Below are 25,695 nucleotides of genomic sequence, written 5' to 3' on the forward strand. Positions count from 1 at the left end.
CCACGATCCTCTTGTCTCAGCCTCCCGAATGCTGGGCTTACAAGTGTGTGCCACCACGCCCGGCTGGCTTAGCTTTTTTAAATGAAAACTCTTGTAATTAATTCTTTGGCGTTTCTCTTTGAACTCACAATACCTGCTACTAAACCTGTAACCATAGAAAGTACACTCCTTACTTGGAGGCTGTAGTCTCACTTGGCTACTCTTATTGCAACAGATTGCTTCCTACCTGCTGCTGCCATTCCAAGTGTTTCTGCATTGTGTCCCAGTTAATGAAAAATATTTAAAAAAGAGCTGAGCATGATGGTGCATACCTGTAGTGCTGGTACTTGGGAGGCTGAGACAGGAGGATTACAGGTTCAAGGATAGCCCCGTCAAGTAGTCAGACTCATCAACCTAGCGAGGCCCTGTTTCCAAATTAAAAAAAAAAAAAATAGGGCTGGGAATATAGCTCAGAGGTAGAATGCCCTTGGGTTTAATCCCCAGTACCACTAAGTAAATTAATTAATTAATTAAGCAAGCACGCAAGCTGGGCTTGGTGGCGCACTCTTGTAATCCCAGCATTTGGGAGGCTGAGACAGAAGGGTTGTGTAGGTTTGAATCCAACCTCAGCTACTTAGTGAGGCCCTTTGCAACTCAGTGAGACTCTTATTTCAAAATAAAGAATAAAAAATAGGGCTGGGGGTGTTGCTTGGAGGTAGAATGCCCTTGGGTTTCATCCCCAGTACCCCCCCCAATAATAAATAAATAAATAATAAATAAATAAGCAGAATAACAAGTCAGTTTGCTTCCCAAGTGTGTGCCATCACACTTGTAATCACAGCATTTGGAAGGCTGAGACAGGAGGACTGTAGTTTGTGGACAGCCTCAGCTACTTACTGAAGCTCTTTGCAATTCAGTGAGACTCTCAAAATAAACAGGGCTGGGGGTGTGGCTCGGAGGTAGAATGCCCTTGGATTTTAACCCCAGTACCACAAAAAAACAAACAACAACAACAAAAAAAAACTCTTGATTCCTACACATAAAAGGAAATGTTTTCAGATTTGTATGGGTGTGCTGGAGTACTGGGGGTGGAACTCAGGTGTGTTCTAACTCTGATCTTTATCACCAGCCCTTTTTATTTTTTATTTTGAAACAAGGCCCCCACTAAGTGCTAAAGCTGGCCTTGAACCTGCAGTCTTTCTGTCTCAACCTCTCAAGTGCTGGAATTATAGACATGCGCTACCACACCTGGTTTCCATTACTTAAACTGTCTTTTTCAATTCCCACTCAAAGCAGTAGGGTTGAGGAAGAGAAGAATCCAGTGGCAACTTATCTAGAATCATATTATTTTCAGGGTACACTAAGTCTGACATCTTCGAGTGGGAGCACTCTTAATCTTTAAAAATTTTTGATTGTTTTATTTACCTACTTACCAACTTCCTTCCTAATGCCAGACAGCAAGAGAAAAGTTATTGGAACTTATTATTAACATCCTCTGGAAATCCAGGCAAGGGCATTATAATAGAGCCTGGGTTTATTTCCATAATGAAGGCACACTGTTTGTGAGTGGTGAGATTATTTTCTCCAGATTTTCTGTTCAGGAGGGCACAGATCAGCTCTGAGTTGCTGTTGCATGTTGCACAACTTGACCATGGGCTCTTCTTCTAGGCAGCACAGATTGTGCTCATCTCTCTGTTTGAATTGAACACTCCGGAATTTACCATGTTACTTGGTGCCTTGCCAAAAACATTCCAGGATGGTGCCACCAAACTCCTGCACAACCACCTCAAGAATGCCAGCAACGCCAGTGTGGTAAGTGCGCTGTCCGTGGTCCTGCCTGTGCTGCCCTGCACAGGCCCAGCCCTCCTCTAGCTCACAGGCTACTACCACTCCAGTGTCCTCTTCCTGTTGGTAGACCGTGAGTGCCTCAGAAATGGGCTTGTGTTTGGTTCTGGTGTATTCCCTAGGAATGAATGGACCTGGTACTTAGACCTTTTTCTTGGGGCAAGTCATTCATTTATATTTCTACTAAATCATCTGTTGAGTCACTCATTCGTTGAGTCATCCTGTCTAGTGGCATGGAGAGCTGCATGTGTTAGCTGTGTGTATCACCCCGCACAGCTGCCTCAGTTGTTCCATTCCAGGAATGCCTTTGTGACAGCTGGCCAGCTTTGGTTCTTATGCACTTAAAAATGGGCCTTAATAACTAGGCATTGAGCCAGATATGGTGCCACACACCTGTAATTCAGGAGGCTGAGACAGGAGGATCACAGGTTCGACAACAGCCTCAGCAAGTAGTAAGATTCATCAACCTAGCAAGGCCTTGTTTCCAAATAAGGAATAAAATAGGGCTGGAGGTGTAGCTTGAAGGTAGAATGCCTCTGGGGTCAATCCCCAGTACCACAATAAATAAAAATGCTGGACATGGTGGTGCACGCCTATAATCCCAGTCCTTGGGAGGTCAGGAAAGGAGAAGTGCAGGTTCAAGGCCAACATATAGTAACATATAGCAAGACCCTGTTTCAGACTAAAAAAATAAAAAGAGCTGGGAGTATAGGTCAGAGGCAGAATGCTCCTGAGTTCAATTCCCAGTAACAACAGCAACAACAACAAAAAGTGGGGCTGTCTCCTATAGGAAATCTTTTTCTGTTTTTTTGTTTTGCAGTACTAGGGATGGAACCCAGGGGCGTTCTACCTCTGAGCTGCACCCTCAGCCCTGTTTTTTATTCTTTGATTTGAAACAGGGTCTCACTGAGTTGCAGAGGGCCTCACTAAGTAGCTGAGGCTGTTTACAAACCTCGATCCTCCTGTCTCAGCCTCTGGAATGCTGGGATTACAATCATGCGCCATCACGCCCGGCTAGGAAATCCTGTTGTAACAGTGCCTACTCTGTCTTTGCCCAGGGATCCCCAAGCAATACTATTGGCCGGACGCCCTCTCGACACCCCAGTAGCAGGACCAGCCCCTTGACCTCACCCACCAACTGCTCCCATGGGGGACTGTCTCCAAGGTAAGCTCTGCTCCCACAGAAAGGAACAAGCACCCTGACATATCTGTGCAGCTCTCTTAAGAGTCATAGATGAAGCTGAACACCAGAACCCGTGTTGAGGGCCAGGAGGCCATGGGTTCTAGTCATAGGTCCACTTGTAACTGGGTCTTGACAGAGGGTAAAATGAGGGGTTTAGACTGAATATTCTCTGTGGTTCTTCTAGCAGTAGACATTTCCCGCTACCTTAGAGATTTTAAAACCAAGAGGCACGTTCTGTTTTGCATCAAATCTGTGAGGAAACTCCTAGGCTGTTCTTCCAAGTGATAGGAGAACCTGAAGGCATTTCTTCAATCATCTGATTAAGACCTCCGTAGTCAGTCTCTACCAAGGCTGGACTGCTGTTCTAACAAGAGCACATTCCAGGCAGGTTGCTGTCCTCTTTGAAGCAGAAGGCAGGTATGAAGGAATGATATGTAGAGTCTGAGAGTTAAATTGGGCCAGCATATTCAGACTTCCATTGAGACCATGCAGCATTGGCCCAGAATCTGGGCTTTTTGTCTCAGATCTTTGGATAACACTCCTCCATCTGCCAGAGCCTTTAGAAGTCTGTAGGATAAGCCAGGTGTGGTGGTGCACACCTGTAATTCCAATATTTGAGAGGCTGAGTCAGAAGGATCTCAGGATTGAGGCCAGCCTCAGATACTTAGCAAGATTCTTTCAAAATAAGAAGGTCTGGGCTGTACCTTGGAGGTAAAATGACCCCGGGTTCATTCTCCAGTACCTCCCCCCAAAAAAGAAGTCTGCAGAATGGCTTTAGTGTGACTTCCTCCCCTGGCGAGGGTTACTCCTGGCCCCACTCAGAACAGTGGCCTGCAGACCAAATTTTTCTGGACCAGCAAGGGACACATATACTGCGATTTGTCTACAAGAAGTCCAGATTGGTGACTCACAAATAGTAAGAAGCAGGAGGCTCTGTCCTGAGGGTTATTGACACCAAAATCTTAAAATGAAACAGAAGTACAGTAGGCATGCCACTGTCCCTGAAGGGTCTCCTCTGTGCTGGGAACCCAAGTGCTTTCCAGTTCAGTTGTGAGTCATCTAGAAGCTCACTAGCCACTTCCTGACCACTGAAGTACTCTCCACTTCTCAGCTACCCTGTACATGTTTCAGAGCATGTCAAATTGTGTTTTCTTCTTGGTGCAACAAAGTATTCTGTAAGACACCTATAGTATCCTGCTGTTTCTACTGCTGTGTATGTGTCCTTGGAATGCCCCTCCCCCTCTCTAGAAGCGTTATTAATAGACTACAATTCTTTGTCTCCAAATCTGCTCTCTGTTGTCATGATTTCAGCAGGCTTCTAGGATTAGACAATTGAGGCCAGAAACTGATGACAATATATCTAATTTTCCCCAGGTGAGACTGGCAGTTGTCTTTTTTTTCTTATGCTAATATCTGTATCTAAAGTATATGGTTTGTCTTAAGTGAACAGGAGCCTGTGTTGATGGTAAAGTTTTGTGGAAACTGTGGTCCTCTCTGAACGTTTGCCTCTGTCTGCAGTACTCACGGGGAAGCCCATTCTTCCACAGTAGACGGGCCATAGACCTTATCCTCACTTGCTATTATTGAGGTGTCACATCCTTTAGGTAATAGGCAAAACGGTTAGGACTCGTACTAAGTGTCTTATACTGCGTGCTAGTACTCTAGGTAAAATACTGGTGTGGGGCTGCCAGCAGAATCTATCAAAGAACAGGCTATTAATCTTCATGGATCTCCGTGAAGTAAATTTGTATTTATTTTTCCAGGTCACCATTCCTTAATAATTGGTCTATTCCTAATTTTACAGATCAGTGGAAGAAATAAAGAGATTTATTGTCAGTATTAAAAAATATAGTCAGGCAGCGGGCGTGGTGTTGCATGCTTGTAATCCCAGCATTTGGGAGGCTGAGACCGGAGGATCAAGGTTCGTGGACAGCCTCAGCTACTTAATGAGGCCCTCTGCAATTTAGTGAGACCCAGTTTCAAAATAAAATAAAAAATAAAAAATAGGGCAGGGGGTGTAGCTCGGAGGTCAAATGCCCCTGGGTTCCATCCCCAGACCCACACACACACAAAAAAAAAAAAAAAAAACCACTAGATAGATAGGTAGGTAGGTAGGTAGGTAGATAAATAGATAGATGATAGATAGATAGATAGATAGATAGATAGATAGATATAGCCAGGTTTGGTGGCACACCCTTGTAATCCCAGTACTTGGAAGGCTGAGAAAGGAGGTTCTCAGGTTCACAGTCACAGCCAGCCTCATCTACTTAGTGAGGGCCTCTGCAACTTAGTGAAACCCTGTTTCAAAATAAAGAATAAAAAAAATAGGGCTGACACGGAGCATGGTGGTGCATGCCTATAATCTAGTACTCTGGAGGCTGAGGCAGGAAGATCACAGGTTTGAGGACAACCTCAGCAAGTAGTGAGACTCTCATCAACCTAGTGAGACATTTTTTCCAAATAAGAAATAAAATAGGGCTGGGAGTATAAGGCTAAAGTAGAATACCTCTGGGTTCCATCTATAATACCACACACACACACAAAAAAAAAAAAAATCAGGGCTGGGGGTTTAGCTCAAAAGTAGAATGCCTCTGGGTTCAATCCCCCAGTGCCACAGGGGGTGGGGGTGGGGGGAGTGTAAGTGTGGCCTATATAATTTCTTTTGGACAAATTTGTCTTTAGAGAATTATTTAATTATGTAGTTTTTTTCCTTAAGAAAATAAATTACCCACATTCAGTGTTTATGTCTTTATTTATTTTGCAAGAAAACAGGTTAAATTTTCTTAAAATGTCCTGTTAAGCCAGGCGTGGTGGTACACTCCTGTAATCCCAGTACTTGGAGGCTGAGATCAAAGGTTCAAAGACAGCCTCAGCAGCTTAGCAAGATCCTTAGCAACTATTGAGACACTGTTTTACATTAAAATGTGTGGGGGTATAACTCAGAGGTAGAACGCCCCTGAGTTCAAGTCCCAATACCACTCACATAAAAAAGAAAATTTAAAAATTCAATTAGCTGTTGTTTCTGTGTGACGGAAGAGTGACTATTACCAACTAATAAGTACTGCTTTGTATGTGGAAGGAATTATGAACTTGGTGTTTCATCATTTAACACATTTATATTTTAGCTCTTTTTTTTTTTCTTTTTGCAGTAATGGGGATTGAACCCAGAAATGTTCTACTTCTGAGCTATACTCCCAACCCTATTTGTTATTCCTTATTTTGAAACGAGATCTCACTTAGTTGCTGAGGCTGGCATTAAACCCTTAACTCTCCTATTTTAGCCTCCCAAGTACTGGGATTACAAGCATGTGCCACCACACCCAGCTATTTTAACTCTTTTTACCCAGTGTGATTTCATGGTAGATGAAAAACAGGTTACAGGGGCTTCAAAAACTGTCTGAAGAGCCAGGTGTGGTGGCACACGCTTGTAATCCCCGCGATTGGGATCGCGCAGGTTCGAAACCAGCCTCAGCTACTTAGTGAGGCTCTCAGCAACTTAATGAGACCCTGTTTCCAAATAAAGTATAAAATAGGTCTGGGAGGATAGCCCAGAGGTAGAAAGCCTCTGGGTTCCACCCCCAGTGCCATAAAAAATATATATATATATCTGAAGCCCATTCCCATTAAAACAAAGTCAGCCAAGCATGGTGTTGTATGCCTATCATGCCAGTATTTTGGGAGCTGAGACAAGGAGGATCATGGGTTGGAGTCCAGCCTCAGCAACTTAGTGAGACCCTGTTTAAAATTAAAAAAAAAAAAAAAAAAAAGCCGGGTATGGTGGCTCACGCTTGTATCCCAGCACTTGGGAGGCTGACAGGAGGATCGCGTAGGTTCGAAGCCAGCCTCAGCTACTTAGTGAGGCTCTCAGCAATTTAGAGAGACCCTGTTTCCAAATAAAATAGAAAATAGGTCTGGGAGTGTAGCCCAGGGGTAGAAAGCCCCTGGATTCCATCCCCAGTACTACAAAAAAATAAATAAATAAATAAGTAAAATAAATAAATAAATAAAAAGGGCTTGGAAGCCGGGAGTGGTGGTGCACACTTGTAATCCCAGTATAAGTGTGCTGAGTTTGGGAGGCTGAGACAGGAGGATTGCAGGTTCAAGGCCAGCCTCAGCTACTTAGTGAGGCCCTCTACAATTGAGCAAGACCCTGTTTCAAAATAAAGAATAATAAATAGGGCTTTGAGCTGGTGGCTGGGGTAAACTCTCAGAGCTTGGCTGCTGCTCTTCTTACAGAAGGAAAGTGTGCCCCTCTGAACTCTGCCTGAGTGGTCCACCTGAGAGAGTCCTCTTTCCCTGCTCTGGTCCCCAAGTCCCTTTGAATTGAGACCCCGTAATTCCTCCTTCTGTTCTTTCTAAAGTGACTGGTGAGTTATTCAGAACCGAAAACTCCATTCTCTGAGGTAGAATGTCCCTGGGTTCTATTCCCACTACAGGAAGGAAGGAAGGAAGGGAGGGAGGGAGGAAGGGCCCTGCTCCAGACTGCCACATGTCCCTGGGCAGAACATCACATCACAGGATGGTACTGCCTCAGTCACTGCTGCATGCCCTGGAAGGACAGCAATTCAAGTGGATTTCACATTCCTTCCGTTGGGTCAAGAGCATCTGTAGAATCAAAGGAGGGGCTTATGGGGAGTCCATGTCCTACACTCAGAACAGAGCCCCAGCTTGGTCTGTTGCCCCTATTCTTTTTGACTAGGAAGTGTTTAGACCCTCTGTGCTGTAGTGACCTCTCAACTCCACACCTTGCTTTCTTATCACGTGGGGACCCTAAGAGTGCCCAGGGATACCAGCCTGCCGGGGCTCCTTGCTTTAGGGCTGCCTGTGTCTGGCAGGACCACTCTGAGGACCCCCGCCCCTGCTCTCACCCCCTTCAGCAGCCTGCTCGAGCCCAGCCTCCCAGTCTCTCTGCTCCATCCTTTGAATTGCAGGAGTTAGAACTTTCTGGAGGGGATTCTAGCTGATGACATTTGGAGGATGAGCACAGGCACCTGTGTGAATTCTGATTCTCATATCAGGTGATCTAAGCCGAGGAACAGGATCTTTCTGTTCCCCTCCTATGAGCTGGTGGCTGGGGTAAATCCTCAGAAAAGAAAGGAAAGTGTGCCCCTCTGAACCACCTGAGCTGGTCCACCTGAGCGCTCTTTCCCTGCTCTGGTCCCTCCAGTCCCTTTGAGTTGAGACCCGTAATTCCTCCTTCTGTTCTTTCTAGAGTGACTGGTGAGTTATTCAGAACTGAAGGTCCCTATTTTCTTGTGTATGTTGATAATATCCTTCCAGACTCAGGCAGGCAGACCTCCCTCAGAGGTACGCACACAACCACATACTTTCACCTGCGCCCCCAGACAGCCCCAGACGCTCACATGACTTTAAGTAGTAACTGCAGCCTGTGGGTGGGAGAGAAAAGCACAAAGTAGTCTTACTGAGGACCAAAGTGTAAAACAATTTGTTCTTTCTGTCTGTGTGGCGCAGTATTAATTTTCCTCCGGTTGATTTCGCTAGACTGTGGAGGCCAGAGGCGGTGCGAAGGCGCTGGAATGGAGCGCCCTGCTTCTGGGTCTCTCTCTGACTTTGCTCTTCTGCCCACTGCAGTCGGCTGTGGGGCTGGAGTGCCGACGGCTTGTCGAAGCCCCCGCCTCCCTTTCCTCAGCCCGACTCCATCCCCACCGCTCCTTCCCACAAGGCTCTCAGGCGCGCTTACTCTCCCAGGTAACACGCTGCCTGCTCACCCCTGTCTGAGTGTCACAATATTATTCCCTTTCCAAGGTCGTCTCAGGTCCCCTGGGGAGCTGCCCCCCTCTCTCCTCCAGCGTGGCAGAGCGAGCTTTGGTGAGAAGCACGAGCAAGGGACTGACCTAGGCCACATAGCACGCTCCCGGCTGCCCCGCGCCACGGGGACGCTGACCCTCTTGACCCAGGGCAACCCTCAGCCTCTAAAGGAAAGGAAGGGGACAGCAGTGGGAATGTGGCTTCCTTAGCATGCTTCTCAGGAACAGAAAGCATTTGCTAGGGAGCAGGTGATACTCGCACCTCCCCAGACCACAGGTGATGACAGTCCTAGCACACAAACCCAGAAGAGCCCCAAGGCAGTGTCACGGTCACCATCACCTTACATCTCATCGGGAGCCCTCCTGGTAAGCAAAGGGCCATGGACCCACTGACACGGTGCAGCTCCCAGCAACCGGTGTCGATGCAGCATCAGGAGGAGGGCTTTCCTCCCATGGTAAGGCAGACAGCATGCCTGTGGTACCTGCAAGGGTGTGGACAGCACCACACGTGCCTATATTGGGTCTCATGCTGCATTCTGTAAAGGTTCAGAGACAGGTCCCTATGGCCCCATAAACAGACACAGGACAGTCTGCTGTCACTGTGCCCTCCATGAGAGGATGAGGGCTCACAAGCCAGAAGACAGAAAGGGAGCGTCCATTCTTCGGAAGTGCTCCACAGGTGGCTCGTGAACAGACTTGTGTTCCTACTTTTACATCCTCAGCTTGGCAGAGCTGGCCCCAGGAAGCAAGTCAGAAGAAGACTTGAACCTCTCTCTTTTGCAGTAACTTTTAGACTGTCCAGAGAACTCTGTGCAGAGTTTCCAGGTGGATGAGGATAGGCTCTCGAAAGGTTAACCTTGCCCTGGAGTTTGGCTCTGTTTATTGACTGTCTCCCAATATGCTGCCTGCAGGCCCTGCATACCTTTGAGCCTTGCCCCCAGCCAGTTTTCCCAGCCAGCTGTCAAGGCTGCCCCCTCAGAAGATACCCCTTTTCTAGAAGCATCTGTCCACAGCACACAGTGGCCTCTGTTGCTCAAGGTCCCAGGTGGACATCACTTAACACACACTCAGAATGAAGAGGGATCTATGGCCAGCTCTTTGCTTTATGCCAAAAGCCTGCTAATTTCCTAGTGGTACAATTGATTATCCTACTCCATACGTAATATCCTTTGTCTTCAAAATGACAGAGAAGAAAGCTTGAAAAGGCAGACCCTCCTCCAGGTCTTGAGAAGGCAGACCCTCCTCCAGGCCTTCGGGACTTGGCCCTGAGCGCTTCCCTACCCCCGTCTGTCCAGTCCAGTCCCTCGCAGGGCAAGCTCAGGGCTGTGTGGGGCTGCAGTAGTGGGTGACATGGCCTGACCTTCGGTCAGTACCTGTTGACAGACTGAGTAACCCTTCCTAATCTAAAGAACCCTAAGGAAGCCTTTGGGGTGGAATCAGAGCTAATCAGGACCTGGCCTTTAACCAAAGATTAGAGGAGCTGGAATAAGACAGACTGGCGCAGGGGGCAGGGAGAGTTATGCCCAGCAGAGCCCTCCTGCTGCTCCCTGTGGGCACCTGAGCAGTCCACTGTGACAGCCTGCATGGAAAGGTCTTTTCCTGTGAATGGGAGGGCTTGTAGGTATTGGATTAAGAAAAGACAGCTCAAGCCAAAGCATAAGAAAAGAACGTGACTGTTGGGAGGCTGAGACAGGAGGATCACAGACTTGGGGCCAGCCTCAGCAACCTAGCAAGACCCTGTTTCAAAATCACAAATCAAAAGGGCTGGGGCTAGTAGGGGTGTAGCTCCCAAGTAGATTGCCCCTGGGATCAATTCCCAGTACCACCAAAAATAAAAAATAAAAAAGAAGAAAGTAACTGTTTACTCCTGGTGACAAGCAGTTGCACATCATCTGGAGGTCACAGGTTAGCCTCGTACCAAGGAGATTCTTCAAAGTTTAAACCAGTTGTCCTAAAGGACTAGCCTTTGCAGTTGGTTTATTCGTGAAAACTGAGAAGAAAAAGCAGTAACTGGCAGAATCCTTTATTTTCTAATCTTCAAAAGAAGCTATAGGAATGGTAAAGTTAATTGAATGGAAATGAAGTGTTTTTAAAAAGTTTGGGTTGAGAAACAGACAATGAATTGTCTGAAAGCCAACATTCTCTGAAGCGACACGTGGAGAATAATATTGTGACATTCCGTAAAAAAAAACCTGACCATCCTGCCAGACTGCCTCTCGTCCATCCATCATTCTTTTTTATTTTTGTATTTTGCATGGGTTATGCTATTATTTTTGGTGGTGTGACAAAGTGTTTTAAGCCATTTTTCACATCTTATATATTTTTGTTGTTGTTGTTGTTCGAGTCATGACACTCAGCCTTTGTATGTGAAGACAGTGTCCTGGTCACATGTATACATGCCTTTGCGCACATGCCAGCTGGTGTGGAGGGACTCCTAGGGAGCGGGGCAGGAGCCTCTCTCCCCCAGTCCTACTTTCTGCACATCCAGAGTGCTGCTTTGAGGACAGCCTTGTGAACTGAGAAGAGGTTACAGTCTGAATTCCATTTAGATAGCACTCCAGCCCTGTCAGTGCACACGTGGGATTTCACCTGCAGACGTGTTCGAGGCTCATGTTTCTTTGCATTAGGTACCAGAGCCATCTTCAAGTTGGCATGTGTTTTGTGAGCTCTCCAAACACAGTTGGGGTATGCGATTTCTTCTGCTCATCAGGAAAGAATAGTTTTGTCCGGGCCAGCCTTGCAATCTTAGGCAAATAGCTTTCCTCTCACAGCAAGTTCACACCTGAACTCCTGCAGGACCTCGCCAGCCTTGGGAGACTCTGGGACCACTGTAACTTCCAGCCAGCAAAGGTCTGGCTGCTCTGAGTGGCACCTCTCAAGATCATCTGTCCAAGCCTGTGCTTTTCTTTTTGCTTTCTTTCTTTCTTTCTTTCTTTCTTTCTTTCTTTCTTTCTTAAGGTAATGGGAGTGGCTTGGCTTAGCAGTTGGTTATGTTGTCCTGGGAGGGGTCCTGCTGTACATTCCCACTTTCTGCAGTTGTTCCTCTTTTGAAAAGCAGGAGGATTGCTTTCCTTTAGTCCTAAATAGCACTGCATGCTGATTTACATGCAGCCAAGGACCCTTGGAATGATCCTAGCAGCCTTCAGGAGTGCCCAGGACTTTGTTTGAGTTAGTTAAACTCATGTCATTATTTCGTCAATGCTTTCTTAAGTTATATTTCTTCCTGACATGTTCTTTGTTGGCTGTTGCATCGTGCTTTGCTCTCTTTACACTGGCCTGTGTGTCCATGCTTGTCGGTGAGGGACAGTGATGGTCAGATCCTCAGGACCCTCTCTGGCTCCGGCAGTTTGCAGACGTCTAAAGGCCCTCACTGATGAAGACATGCAAGCATTTTTGCCGCATTTCATGTTTTGCTCAGCACCTCCAAGGGCAGCAGCTGACATCACTTTTCCATGAGGAACATTTTTTTCTCCTATTAGGAGCATTTTTAGATGTCCATTCAGGAATCAGGTCTGCTTTTATGGGATTATCTTTATCAGGTCTCCAAATGGAATAACCTAGAAGAATCTAACATTCACAGCCAACTCCTGGGTTAGATGACATGAGAGCTAGACTCCTGAAAGCGCAGTAGGGTAGATCTGACTTTGTCACAGGGCAGTCTCGTTTTAGAACAAGATCCTTAGTTTTCTGGGTTGGATCCTGGAGAGCATTGACCCAGGCTTAAGAGGTCATTTGCACTGTTCCTCTGAAATTTATAATACTAGTGTGACTTCCAAGTGCTCTTTCCTCTGAGTTTAAGTTTGAACTTTGAGACCAGTAACAACCAGACTACTTTTTTCTATCTCCAAGAAAAGGAAATCATTTTTGCACTTCCATTGCCTTGTGCGTCAGCCACCCTGTCACTCCTGTATTCTTGCATTCTCCTGTCATCTTCCCACTGCACCTCGGGCACAGGTGTCACATGTTGAGGGCCAGATGTCACCTGGAAGATGTGCCTCGTCCAGTGAGGTGCTCCAACAACACCTGTCTCTCTCTCTATTCCAAACCACTTGCAGACATCAAAGTAGAATTAGACCTCAGTCTGTAAATGACTGAATTGCACCCTTATTTCAGTCGTATGCATGTACCTCCACTTAAGAAAGAAAATGTCTCTGACCCTCAGCATGCTGGATTATGATACGGAGAACCTGAACTCAGAAGAAATCTATAGCTCTCTGCGTGGAGTCACAGAAGCCATTGAAAAGTTTAGTTTCCGAAGCCAAGAGGATCTGAATGAGCCAATTAAACGAGATGGCAAGAAAGACTGCGATATCGTGAGTATAGTATCCTCAGGCTAAAGGCTGTTTTACGACATCTCAAAAGAATAAGTGACCCTCAGCCATGTTTTTAAGGGATGTCAGGTGCCATTTGATTTGTTATCAACAACATATTTTTGTTTTGTGGTATGCTAAAAATGGTGATCCTGACCCAAACACTGGCTTGACCCCTGGAAATTCGAGATCCAGTAGTCCAAGATGATGGTTTGATAGCTGCGGTGGGGTTCACACTCAGGCCATCAGTGCTCCGGAAGAGTGTGCTGGAGCCAGGTGTCATCCTCTGGGCCTACAGTATTTGCTCCTGCATGTTATGGCTGAAGTGGAGAGAATGGGAAGGTTTAGGAAGGATATACCCCAGGGAACTCTCCTGCTCTCTCTGACTGCACCCTGGGGCAGTGGAGAGTCTTTGAAGAGCTTTTATTCAGGGAAGTGGCATGGTCACACTTGGAGTTTAGAAAGGTAGCTGTCACTCTAGGATGGAAAATGATCTGGAAGAAATGAAGTGCAACAGGCATGAGCAGAAACAAGAGGCTAGTGTACACTCTGGGCATGAGTGGGAACAGGTGTGGTTCAGTGAGAGCGTCTTAGGAGGAGAGGAGTGCAGTAGCTTTTTGGAACATAATGGAGCCGGGTGTGGTGGCCGTAATTCCAGTACTTGGGAAACTGAGAAAAAGAGGATCACAGATTCGAGGCCAGCTTCAGCAATTTAGTAAGACCCTATTTCAAAATTTAAAAAATGTTTAGCTAGGCATGGTGGCACACGCTTGTAATCCCAGCATCTGGGAGGCTGAAACAGGATTATGGTTCACAGCCAGCCTCAGCTACTTAGTGAGGCCCTCCGCAACTCAATGTGACCCTGTTTCAAAATAAAGAATAAAAAATAGGGCTGGGGGTATAGCGGTCCATCCCTAGGACCGCAAAAAAGAAAGGAAGGAAGAAGGAAGGGAGGGAGGGAGACAGGGAGGAAATTTGGGAAAAGCCCATTCTTATGATTAAGTGCAGAAATGCAGGAAATAGACATCACAGTTCAGTTCTAAGCAGATAACAGACATTATAACACTGACTGCTAGAAAGATTATCAGGAATGTTGTAGCGTTAGTGGCATGGAAAAATGATACAGCTGTTTTAGAATTTGATAAAAATTTTATTTAGCAAAATTTATTTTTGTACCCTTTACTCAATCTATTTAGTTTAGTCAGTGCTAAATAAAGAACTCAACAAGCCGGGAGTGATGGTGCGCACTTGTAATCCCAGTACTTGGGAGCCTGAGACAGGAGGATCATGGGTTCATGGCTACTTAGGCCCTCCACAATTTAGTGAGACCTGTTTCAAAATAAAGAATAAAAAATAGGGCTGGGGCTGTAGCTCCAAGGCAGAGTGCCCCTGGATTCAATCCCCAGTACCACAAAAAATAAAAAGGACTGGAGAATGTAGCTCAGAGATAGAATGATCCTAGGTTTAACTTCCAGTGCCAAAAAAAGGTGATTTGTATTAGAACAGATTAACTTTGTTTTTTAAATGTTTGAAGTTTTTTAACCCTCTTTTTTATAAATTGTTATTATAGTGATACAGTTTTTATTAGAGTGACAAAAGCCAGACATGGTGGCTCACGCTTGTAATCCCCACCCTTGGGAGGCTGAGACAGGAGGATCACACAGGTTTGAAGCCAGCCTCAGCTACTTAGTGAGGCTCTCAGCAGCTCAGTGAGACGCTGTTTCCAAATAAAAATATAAATAGGTCTGAGAGTATAGCCCGGAAGTAGAAAGCCCCTAGATTCTACTCCCAGTACCACCAAAAAAAAAAAAGTGACAATTGTGTGTGTGTGTGTGTGTGTGTGTGTGTGTGTGTGTGTGTGTGTGTCTGGTATTGGGGATGGAACCCAGGGGCTTTTCTATCTCCAGGCTATACTTCCAGACCTATTTTATACTTTATTTGGAAAGAGGGTCTCACTCAGTTGCTGAGAGCCTCACTCAGTAGCTGAGGCTGGCTTCAAACCTGTTCTATCCTCCTGTTTCAGCCTCCCAAGCGCGGGGATTACGAGCATGCGCCACCACGCCCGACTCAAAAAATTTTCAAAATCCTGCATTATCTTCTCCCCAGAGGAAATTACAATTAAGGTGTGATTTATACATTTTCAGCCTTAATTTGTTCAGATCCATACATATATATTCCTTTAGGTCTTAGTGAAATTAACATAAAATTTTATTTGCAGATGTATACCCCTTCCATGATGTATATATGTAGAACCAAGAATAGGGGACAGCACAGTAGAATTCTTCATGGCAGCCAAAGGGTGGAAGCAGCCTGTATGTCCATCAACAGAGATGTGGATGAAGAAAATAGGATATGCATGCATACAGGCAATTCAGGATTTCTCACCCTTACCAAGGAATGAAACTTGGTAGATGCTACCCCGGAGATGTTCCTTGAAAATACAGTGCCAAGCGAAAAAGCCAGTCACAAAATGGCAAATATGTCGTAATTCCCTTTGTACAGAGCACCTACCATAGACAGATTCAGAGACAGGAAGCAGGGGCGGGGGAGAAGGGAAGAAGAAGCAGTTACTGAACAGACATGGAGTTTTTATTGGGGATGGTAAGACAACCCGGGGCGTGCAGTGGTGGTATTTGCACAGTGTTAGAAGTGCCTTTAATTTCACTGAATTGTACACTCACAAACAGTTAAAATGATATGTTGTGTGAATTTTGCCACAACTTTAAAAATAGAAGTCTTAGCCGGATGTGGTGGTGCACACTTGTAATCACAGTACTTAGGAGACTTAGACAGGAGCATTGCAGTTTCAAGGACAGCCTCAGCAAGTAGTAAGACTCTCATCAACCTAGGGAGACCCTGTTTCAAAGTAAAAATAAGCTGGGCGTGGTGGCGCACACTTGTAATCACAGCATTCAGGAGGCTGAGACAGGAGGATCACACAGGTTTGAAGCCAGCCTCAGCTACTTAGTGAGGCTCTCAGCAACTTACTAAGACCCTATTTCCAAATAAATTATAAAAAAAAATAGGGCTGGGATATAGCCCAGAGGTAAAAAGCCTCTGGGTTCCACCCCCCATTACCACAAAAAATAAATAGATAAATAATTTTAAAAATAGGGCTAGGAGTGTAGCTTGGAGGTAGAATGCCACTGAGTTCCATCCCTAGTACCACAAAAAAAACCAAAAAATAAAAGCAAAGTAAAAATAAAATAGGGCTGGGGTATAGCTTAGAGGTAAAATGCCCCTGGGTTCAATCCCTAATACCACAAAAATAAATAAATAAGTAAATAAATAAATAAATAAATAAATAAGCTATGCATAAACAGGAAATGAGAGAACTGCCCCTTGTTGGTGCCATGCGGTGAAGCTCTGCTGGGTGGACTGGCTGCCTGCAGACAGCTGCCATCATTACAAGCCGCATGCACAGCCTTGCTCAGTCACAGTGTGCGCTGCAGAGAGGTCCTTGGGGCCACAGCATCAGAGCCACAGCCACTGAGGACCAGAGCTCTAACTTGCCAGTGGTGACTCTCACGGTGCACTGAGGGCAAGAGCAAAACTCAGACAATACTGAAGATTTGTTCTTTGACCCTAAAGGAAAGGGACCGCCTCAGATCCACTATCTGGCCAGCCTTGTCCTGAGCACTTACAGGAAGTGTCTAGGGGTCTGTGGTGTGGCGCCAGGGTCCTCAGAAGCAGGGCAGTCCTCAGAAGATACCTGTGTGCACTCGGTCACCAGAGGGAAGTCAGACAGGCTTAATGTGTAAACAGACAGGTGGATAAATACAGACACAGGCATATTCTGTTCTATTCATGATAGTTCACGAACTGAGCACTTACAAATTGTACTACAAATGGTTATCCATTTTTAGTGACCAGGTATTTCTGGGCATTAAAAGAAAACCTGCAGCTAAGCATGGTGGCGCATGCTTGTAATCCCAGCATTTGGGAGGCTGAGATAGGAGGGTCTGGGTTGCGGACAGCTTCAGCTACGTAGTGAGGCCCTTTGCAACTCAGTGAGATCCTATTTCAAAATAAAGAATAAAAAATAGGGCTGGAGCTGTAGATTGGAGGTAGAATGCCCCTGGATTCCATCCCCAGTACCAGAAAGAAAAGAAAAGAAAGAAGGGAGGGAGGGAGGGAGGGAGGGAGGGAGGGAAGGAAAAAAGAAAGAAAGAGAGAAAGAGAAAGAAAGAAAACCTGCCAGACATGGCACACACCTGTAGTACTTGAGAGGCTGAGACCGGAGGATTGCAGGTTCAAGGATAGCCTCAGCAACTTAGCAAGACCCTGTTTCTTTTATTTTTTTTTCCCACAAAATTGTTATTTATTTCCAAATATTCCCACCTCTTCACCCAGGAGTGGCTAAGAACAGCATACATTTCAGGTCTCCTAGGCTGGAGAGATGGGCAGAGGGAGCTCAGAGAGGCCCTGGAGGGTCTGCACCACAGTGGCCGGCTCAGCAGCCTGCCTGGCTGTCCTTGCCAAGGGCATGCACTGGGGATAACTGCCTCAGACCTTTTCTCAAAACAATAAAAAAAAAAAAAAAAGCCAGGCTAAGCATGGTGGCACACACTTGTGATCCCAGTACTCAGGAGGCAAAGAATAGAGGATTGCAGGTTTGCAGCCAGCCTCAGAAACTTAGTGAGGCCCTCCACAAATTAGTGAGACCCTGTTTCAAAATAAAAAATAAAAGTCGGGCATGCTGGCGCACGCTTGTAATCCCAGCACTTGGGAGGCCGAGACAGGAGGATCGCACAGTTTCGAAGCCAGCCTCAGCTACTTACAGAGGCTCTCAGCAACTTAGTGAGACCCTATTTCCAAATAAAATGTAAAAATAGGTCTGGAAGTATAGCCCAAGGTAGAAAAGCCCCCAGGTTCCACCCCCAGTACAAATAAATAAATAAATAAATAGCTGAGTGTAGTGGTGCACGCTTGTAATCCCTGTGCTTGGGAGGCTGAGACAGGAGGATCACACAGGTTTGAAGCCAGCTTCAGCTACATAGTGAGGGTCTCAACAACTTAGTGAGACCCTGTTTCCAAATATAGTATAAAATAGATCTGGGAGTATAGCCCAGAGGTAGAAAAGCCCCTGGGTTCCATTCCAGTACCACCAAAAATACATACGTACATACATACATACATACATACATACATACATACATACATATAAAAAAATAAAATAAGCCTGGGAATGTAGCTCAGAGGCAGAATGCCCCTGGGTTCAATTCCCAGAAAACACACAAATACAAATACAATACAATATAATCCAATCAAAAGGCTGGGTATGGTTGCACACACCTATAACCACCCCAGTACTTGGGAGGCTGAGACAGGAGGACCGTAGGTTCGAAGCCAGTCTCAGCAAGTAATGAGACTTTCATCAACCTAGTGAGACCCTGTTTCAAAATAAAATTTCAAAAATAAGGCTGAATGAGGCGTGGTGCTACACACTTGTAATCCTAGTACTTGTGAGGCTGAGACAGGAGGATCACAGATTCAAAGCCAACTTTGGCAACTTAGAAAGGTTCTCAGAAACCTAGTGAGACTCACCGGGTGCGGTGGCACACACTTGTAATCCTCACGCTTGGAAGGCGGAGAAAGGAGGATCGCGCAGGTTCGAAGCCAGCCACACTGGCTTAAGAGGCCCTGTTTCCAAATAAAAAAGTATAAAAATAGGTCTGGGAGTGTATCCCAGAGGTAGAAGGGTTTCCAGGAACCCCAGTACCACCAAAAAACAAAACAAAAAAGATAAATGAAACCTAGTGAGACTCCAATAAAATTGGGATTAGGGATGTAGCTTTGGAGGTAAAATGTCTCTGGGTTCCATCCCTAGTACCCAAAAATAAATATATAAAGACTGGGAATGTAGATTGATGGTTGAATGCCCCTGAGTTCAATCCCCAGTACCAAAAAAAAAAAAGTGAAGAAAACCTATGTTGGCTATCCCCAAAGGGAACTGACAGTGTGCTCTGCTCCAGGTGACCCGCGATGGAGGGGCTGCCTCCCCCGCCACTGAGGGCCGAGGAGGCAGTGAAGGGGAAGGTGGCAGGACAGCTCTGGACAACAAGACCTCACTCCTCAACACCCAGCCCCCGCGCGCCTTCCCGGGACCACGTGCCCGGGAGTACAGCCCATACCCCTACTCAGACACCATCAACACCTACGACAAGACGGCCCTGAAGGAGGCTGTGTTTGATGACGACATGGAACAACTTCGAGATGGTTTGTTTCCCTTTGCCCATCCAGAAGTGCCTTCCCTGTGTCTCTCTCCCCACTGTCAGGCCAGCTTCAAGCCTTCTGGTCCCTTCTGAGTCTCTCTCGGTTAGTCATTTGCTCAGAAAGTCCTTATTGGGTCCCTGCTGTGTGCACAGACCCAGGAGGTGCTGTGAACAAAGCTGGGGCAATGCCTGCCCTCTGCACACTTGCAGTCTCGCCGTGGGGACATCGGGATTAAAGCATCACACAAGCTATGTAAGTTGCTGGCTGTATGGAGGAGCAGCTAGTAAGGGGAACAGGCAAGGTGCCCCAGCACTGCTGAGGGTCTAGGAAGGCCTTGGCTTCTGCTTTCCCAGGTTTCGTGCTAATGAGACCCAGAAGTGCTCCAGAGGCTCCCTCTGCCCTCGGAGCAGCACCAACCAGCTCTTCCCAGACCTGTGTCCTGGCAACTTTGGGGAGGGAGGGATGTGACACTGCTCAGTACTTGCCAGCTTCTTGCTGTGGGTGGAGTGTCCACTGTCTCACTGAGACCCAGGAGATTACTCCAGCTCTACAGATGGAGAGACTGAGGTTCAGAAAAGTTAAGGTACTAGCCAGATATGGTGGTGCACACCTATAATCCCAGCACTTGGAAGTTGAGACAGGAGGATTGCAGGTTCGCAGCCAGCCACAGCTACTTAGTGAGGGTCTGTTTCAAAATAAAGAGTTAAAAAAATATAGCTGGGGGGTGTATCTCAGAGGTAGAATGTCCCTGGGTTTAATCCCCAGTACCACAAAAAAGAAAGAAAGAAAGAAAGAAAGAAAGAAAGAAAGAAAGAAAGAAAGAAAGAAAGAAAGAGAAAGAAGGATAGATAAAGGTACTTCCTAGGAGATAGCAAAGGTAGGCTGGAACACAGGTAGTCCTGGTATTTTCTGACTTCTTTGTTAAAATCAGCATCCCAGGTCCAAGAAAATCGGTCAGTGGTGCAGCACACGTGTTTAACAAGTGCGATGCCCTAGATCCCACCCCAGCACCCAAATGGAAAGAAAGACCGAGGGTCATTATTAAGTTCCTAGCAAGCATGTGTTGGTTTCATAATAACTTTCATCTTCCAGCATCGCTGTTGTCCTGTTTATTGTTTTGTTTCGAAGCCTGCTGTCTTTTGCTGGTTTAAGTTGGAATGAATAGTTAAACTAGAACTCTGTGAACAACTAACGTTCACTTACCCACCTTCTATACATTATGGAGTCTGTATAGGTGGCTTGGGCCTTTGGGGCATTAAACTCAAAATGAACACACTAGGAGGAGAAGAGAGTTAGGCAGCCAGCAGATGCCCGGTGCACGGAGGGAGGGCAGCAGAATGCTCCAAGGAAATAGAGGATGTCCCGGGCCTGCTCGTTGCTGGGGGACAGAGCTGCAGTGCCTGGGTGCTGTCCCTGGCAGCAGGCTGAGGGTGTGCAGCACCGACTGTAAGCTTCCTGGAGAAGTAGGCTGTTTTTTTTTTGCATGGCTTGTACTTGTGACATTATTACCATTATTGAGCTTGATGAAGGTGGAACAGAGAGTAGCATGTCAGTTACTATTTATCCAACAACTGTGTACTAAAAGGCTTAGAGAAAAGGTAGGATAGCTAGGGGGAAATGGCCAGGCTCTTAGCATCTCAAACTTCCTTGTATGTTGGCTTCCTAATCGCAGAATGTAATAGAATATGCAAATACATATCTAAATCTTCTTAGTAATTTACCTGATTTTTTTCTTCCTATATCACCAGACCTGTTTTATAGTCTTTGTTTTTATTTTATTTTTGTGGTACTGGGGGCGGAACCCAAGGGCTTTTCTACCTCCAAGCTATACTCCCAGACATATTTTTTTATACTTTATTTGGAAACAGAGTCTCACTAAGTTGCTGAGAGCCTCACTAAGTAGCTGAGGCTGGCTTCAAAACTATGCGATCCTCCTGTCTCAGCCCCCCAAGCGCTGGGATTACAAGCATATGCCACCAAGCCCGGCACATTTTCTCCTCTTTGTCTGAAGAAGGGAAGAGACACGTGGTTCTGGTGCTGGCCAGCAACTAGTTAATTTGCAGGGGTAGGGAGCAGGAAGGTGGTCCTGGGAGGCCGTGGAGCCCCGTGACTGGTGCTTCTTCAAAAGGTGACGTATCTGTTGTCTGTCTCCCCAGTGCCCATCGACCACTCTGACTTGGTGGCTGACCTGCTGAAGGAGTTGTCCAACCACAACGAGCGGGTGGAGGAGCGGAAGGGTGCTCTGCTGGAGCTACTCAAGATCACGCGGGAGGACAGCCTGGGCGTGTGGGAAGAGCATTTCAAGACCATCCTGCTGCTGCTGCTGGAGACCCTTGGGGATAAAGACGTGAGGCGCTTTCCCAGCGCGGGTCCTGGCGGCCCTTTCTGGCCTGGACTGGCTTTAGCTCCTCTTTCTGGGTTGCACTCAGAGCTCACATCAAAACATTTTTTTGTTTGGTTTTCCCATATTTCTGAGCAGCTCCTTTTATCAATGGCAGGCCTCAACTTATGTACAAGTTCTCTCTGTAACTGGGTTTGCAGTAGTTGAGGGAAGCACCCCATCCAATTACTTAAACTCTGAATTACCTAAAACTTTATTAGCATAGAATGTGTCCTCATCGGGCCTGGCACACGCTTGCAATCTCAGTACTTGGGAGACTGAGACAGGAGGGTCACAGGTTCAAGGCCAGCCTCAGCACCCTTAGCAAAACCCTTAGCAACTTAGCTAGACTCTGTTTTAAAATTCTAAAAAAAATTTTTTAAAGGGCTGAATGTTGGGCATGGTGGGACATGCCTATAGTCTCAGTACTTGAGAGGCTAAGATAAGATTGTGGGTTCAAAACAGCTTCAGCACTGGGCATGGTGATGCATGCTTGTAATCCCAGTGCTTGGGAGGCTGAGACAGGAGGATTGCAACAATTCAAAGCCAGCCTCAGCCGGGCGTGGTGGCGCACGCTTGTAATCACAGCATTTGGGCGGCTGAGACAGGAGGATCACAGTTTGAGGACAGCCTCCGCTTGTACTTATTGAGACCCTTTGCAACTCAGTGAGACCCTGTTTCAAAATAAAGAATAAAAATTAGGGCTAGGTATATAGCTCAGAGGTAGAATGCCCCTGGGTTCCGTTCCAAGTACTGCAATAAATAAATAAATAAATAAATAAATAAATAAATAAATAAATAAATAAATGGCTGGGGATGTAGCTTGAAGGTAGAATGCCCCTGGGTTCAATCCCCAGTGCCACATACACATACACAACTTATAATTTAAAAAGGGCTGTGGGTAGCTAGGCATGGTGGTACAGCCTGTAATCCCAGTACTTGGGAGGCTGAGGTGGAAGGATCAGAGATTCAAGAACAGCTTCAGCAAGTAATGAGACTTTCATCAACCTAGTGAGATGCTGTTTCAAAAATTAAAATTTAAAAATAGGCCTGGCGGTGGAACACAGGAGTAGAATTCCCCTGGCTTCAGTCCCCAGTACCACCAAAAAATAGAAATTCATGTCTCCATCCTGCTTGGACAGGCTAGCATGGACAACTCAGTTCATGTGGTGAAACTCTGAGGGCTGGAAGGAAGCCAGACAGGCTAGCCCAGGGTCACGGAGGCAGTGACTGGGAGGGCAGGTGAGGGCAGGGTGGCTGATGCCTGTGCACCTCCAGTTGTTTTAGGATACCTGGCTTAATTAATGGTTTGGTCCAGAGATCAGTAAAGCAAGAGGCATGTAAGAAAAGATCTGTTTTGACTTTCATAAAACAAAGCGCTGGCAGGAGAAGCGGCTCCACTTGGCAAAGGGCAGGTGACCGAGTGCCTGTGTGCACACGGCACAGATGAGTGACAGAGAATCCGGACGTGCTTCTTGGCTCTGTTGGGTGTAAACCTCGCTCCCTTTCTTGAGATTAGGCGTCTGTTTGGGATGGCTTCTCTCCAGACATATGACTCGGGTCTGAACAGCTCAGGCATGGACCTGAGCTCATCATGAAGGTCAGGAGTGCGTGCCGCCAGGTCTCCAGCTCCCTGAGAGAGTTCACAGCCCTGCAGGCCACTCCTACAGAAGGAGTAGGCACTCTGAACTCGTTCCTTGGTACTCCTTATGGGCTTGTTAATAAGCCAAAGCCTCCGGAATCTTTGGAACACTACTAATCAACTTAGACCTATCTGCCTCATTTGGGCTGGAGTGGAAGGCTCATTCAAGAAGCCTTTGTCAGGTGGATGTGGGAGTACACACCTAGAATTCAGTGCTTGGGAAGCTGAAACAGGAGGGTCTAAGGTTCAAGGCCAGCCTCAGCAACATAGCAAGACCCTGTTTCAAATTAAAAACTTAGAAGGGCTGAGGGTATAGTTTAGAGGCAGAATGCCCATGGGTTCAATCCCCAATACTCCCCCCACCAAAGAAAAAGCAGCAGGAACAGCCTCTGTCCCTCCTGGGTGCTGAGTCTCGGCCCATCACATATCAGTGCCACCCTCTTGGAACTGACTCTCTAGAGAATCCATGTCTAGTAAGGCTTGCAGTCTGTAGAGGGTCTGCGAGACGGGCACCGATGCATGACCAGGACTGGGTGCTATCTGATGATGGCTTCTTTCCTCTCCCAACCCAGCATTCCATCCGTGCACTGGCTTTGAGAGTTTTGCGGGAAATTCTAAGAAACCAGCCAGCCCGATTCAAAAACTACGCCGAGCTGACGATCATGAAGACCCTGGAGGCCCACAAAGACTCCCACAAGGAGGTGAGCCAGCCTTGGAGACGGGGGCATCATGGAATGGGGATGGGGACCTGCATGCAGGCTTGAAGAGGACTCCTGCCTTTGAGCTTACCTCATGTGGTTCAGAGTAAGAGTTCTCTCTCCATCACTGAGGCAGAGCAGCTGCATCGAAATGTCAACAAAGAGCTGCATGTGGTGGCACATACATGGAATCAGAATACACACACACATGGCCGGGCGTGGTGGCGCATGCTTGTAATCCCAGCACTGGGAGGCTGAAACAGAAGGATTGCACAGGTTTGAAGCCAGCCTCAGCTACTTAGTGAGGCTCTCAGCAACTCAGTGAGACCTTTCCAAATAAAGTAAAAAAAATAGGTCTGAGAGTATAGCCCAGAGATAGAAAAGCCCCTGGGTTCCACCCCAGTACCACCAAAAAAAAAAAAAAAAAAAAAAAAATACACACACACACAGAGATATGTGTGGATGGATATATATATATAATAATACGTGCGTGGTGGCACACACTTGTAATCCCAGCATTTGGGAGGCTGAAAAAAGAGTTAGCAAGGCCTCAGTCAATTAGTGAGGCCCTTTGCAACTCAGTGAGACCCTGTTTAGAAAAAATAGGGCTGGGGATGTAGCTCAGAGGTAAAGTGCCTCTGGGTTCCATCCCCAGTACCACCAAAACAAACAAACAAACAAAAACAAGATACACACACACACACACACACACACACATATATACATATATAAAATAAAGTTGGGCATGGTGGTATGCACATGTAATTATAATACTTGAGAGGCTGAGACAAGAGAAGCACAGCTCAGCAATATAACAAGACTCAGCAACCTAGTAGGACTAGGACTGTTTCTTCCCCTTTTTTTCACTGTTGACTACTGGTGAACCTTAGAAACCCAAACATAGCTGGGCGTGGCCCATTTGTAATCCCAGTACTTGGGAGACTGAGACCGGAGGATAGTGGTTCACAGCTACTTAGTGAGGCCCTCCGGTAGTGAGACCCGTTTCAAAATAAAGAATAAAAAATAGGGCAGGGGGTGTGGCTCGGAGGTCGAATCCCCCTGGGTTCCATCTCCAGACCCCAAAAAAAAGAAAATGAAAGAAAGTCGAATGTGACAGTGGATCTGACCCCAGCAAGACCTGCCCCTTGCTCGTGCCAGTTTCTTGGCTCTAGTGTGTCTCTCTTACAAGAGCATGTTTGTGAGTTAAGGGACTTGTGATTAGAGCAAGGCTTATATCATAAAAAATGAATGAGACTTCATGGCAGGCATGGTAGTACGTGCCTATAATCCCTCTACTTGGGAGGCTAAGACAGGACAGTCACTGGTTTGAGGCCAGCCTCAGCAACTTAGCAAGACCCTCAGCAATTCAGTGAGACTGTTTGAAAGTACAAAATAACAAGAGCTGGGAGCTGGCTTGGAGGTGGAATGTCCCTGGGTTCAGTCCCTAGTACCACACATGCGGACTAAGACCATAAATTGTAGTTTTTCTTTGTCAGCTCTGTGGCTGCCTGGGCCCTGGTTGCTTGGCCTGCAGCCTCTGCTGCAGCTGTAGCTCACTCAGCATGCCGTTGTCTGTTTTGACCTCTGCCTGCTCATTCTACCAGCACTGGTACTTAAGCTACAGAGGCATTTTCCAACTAGTCAATTGGGTTCCAGAATCTGAACTCGGTTGCA

The 25,695-nt window shown here is 46.5% G+C and overlaps 1 protein-coding gene across 24 annotated transcripts in view; it reads left to right on the top strand.

The window, feature by feature from the left end:
* The window catches only part of CLASP1 (cytoplasmic linker associated protein 1), a gene marked incomplete at both ends in the record, with an annotated part of 233,863 nt that overhangs the window by 189,885 nt on the left and 18,283 nt on the right, over window positions 1–25,695 (top strand). For 15 of the 24 annotated variants that reach the window (XM_080689046.1, XM_080689042.1, XM_080689030.1 and 12 more), the window contains 6 exons: window positions 1,648–1,791; window positions 2,883–2,989; window positions 12,938–13,088; window positions 19,061–19,304; window positions 21,458–21,648; window positions 23,896–24,024. In XM_080689046.1, the coding sequence (XP_080545172.1) occupies window positions 1,648–1,791; window positions 2,883–2,989; window positions 12,938–13,088; window positions 19,061–19,304; window positions 21,458–21,648; window positions 23,896–24,024 (966 nt within the window). Of the gene's footprint in view, window positions 1–1,647; window positions 1,792–2,882; window positions 2,990–8,599; window positions 8,717–12,937; window positions 13,089–19,060; window positions 19,305–21,457; window positions 21,649–23,895; window positions 24,025–25,695 lie in introns of all 24 variants that reach the window. The other 9 variants (XM_080689029.1, XM_080689050.1, XM_080689033.1 and 6 more) reach the window with 1 other exon arrangement.

Source organism: Muscardinus avellanarius, assembly GCF_963383645.1.
Source record: "Muscardinus avellanarius genome assembly, chromosome: 2".
In the NCBI taxonomy this organism is placed as follows: Eukaryota; Metazoa; Chordata; class Mammalia; order Rodentia; family Gliridae; genus Muscardinus; species Muscardinus avellanarius.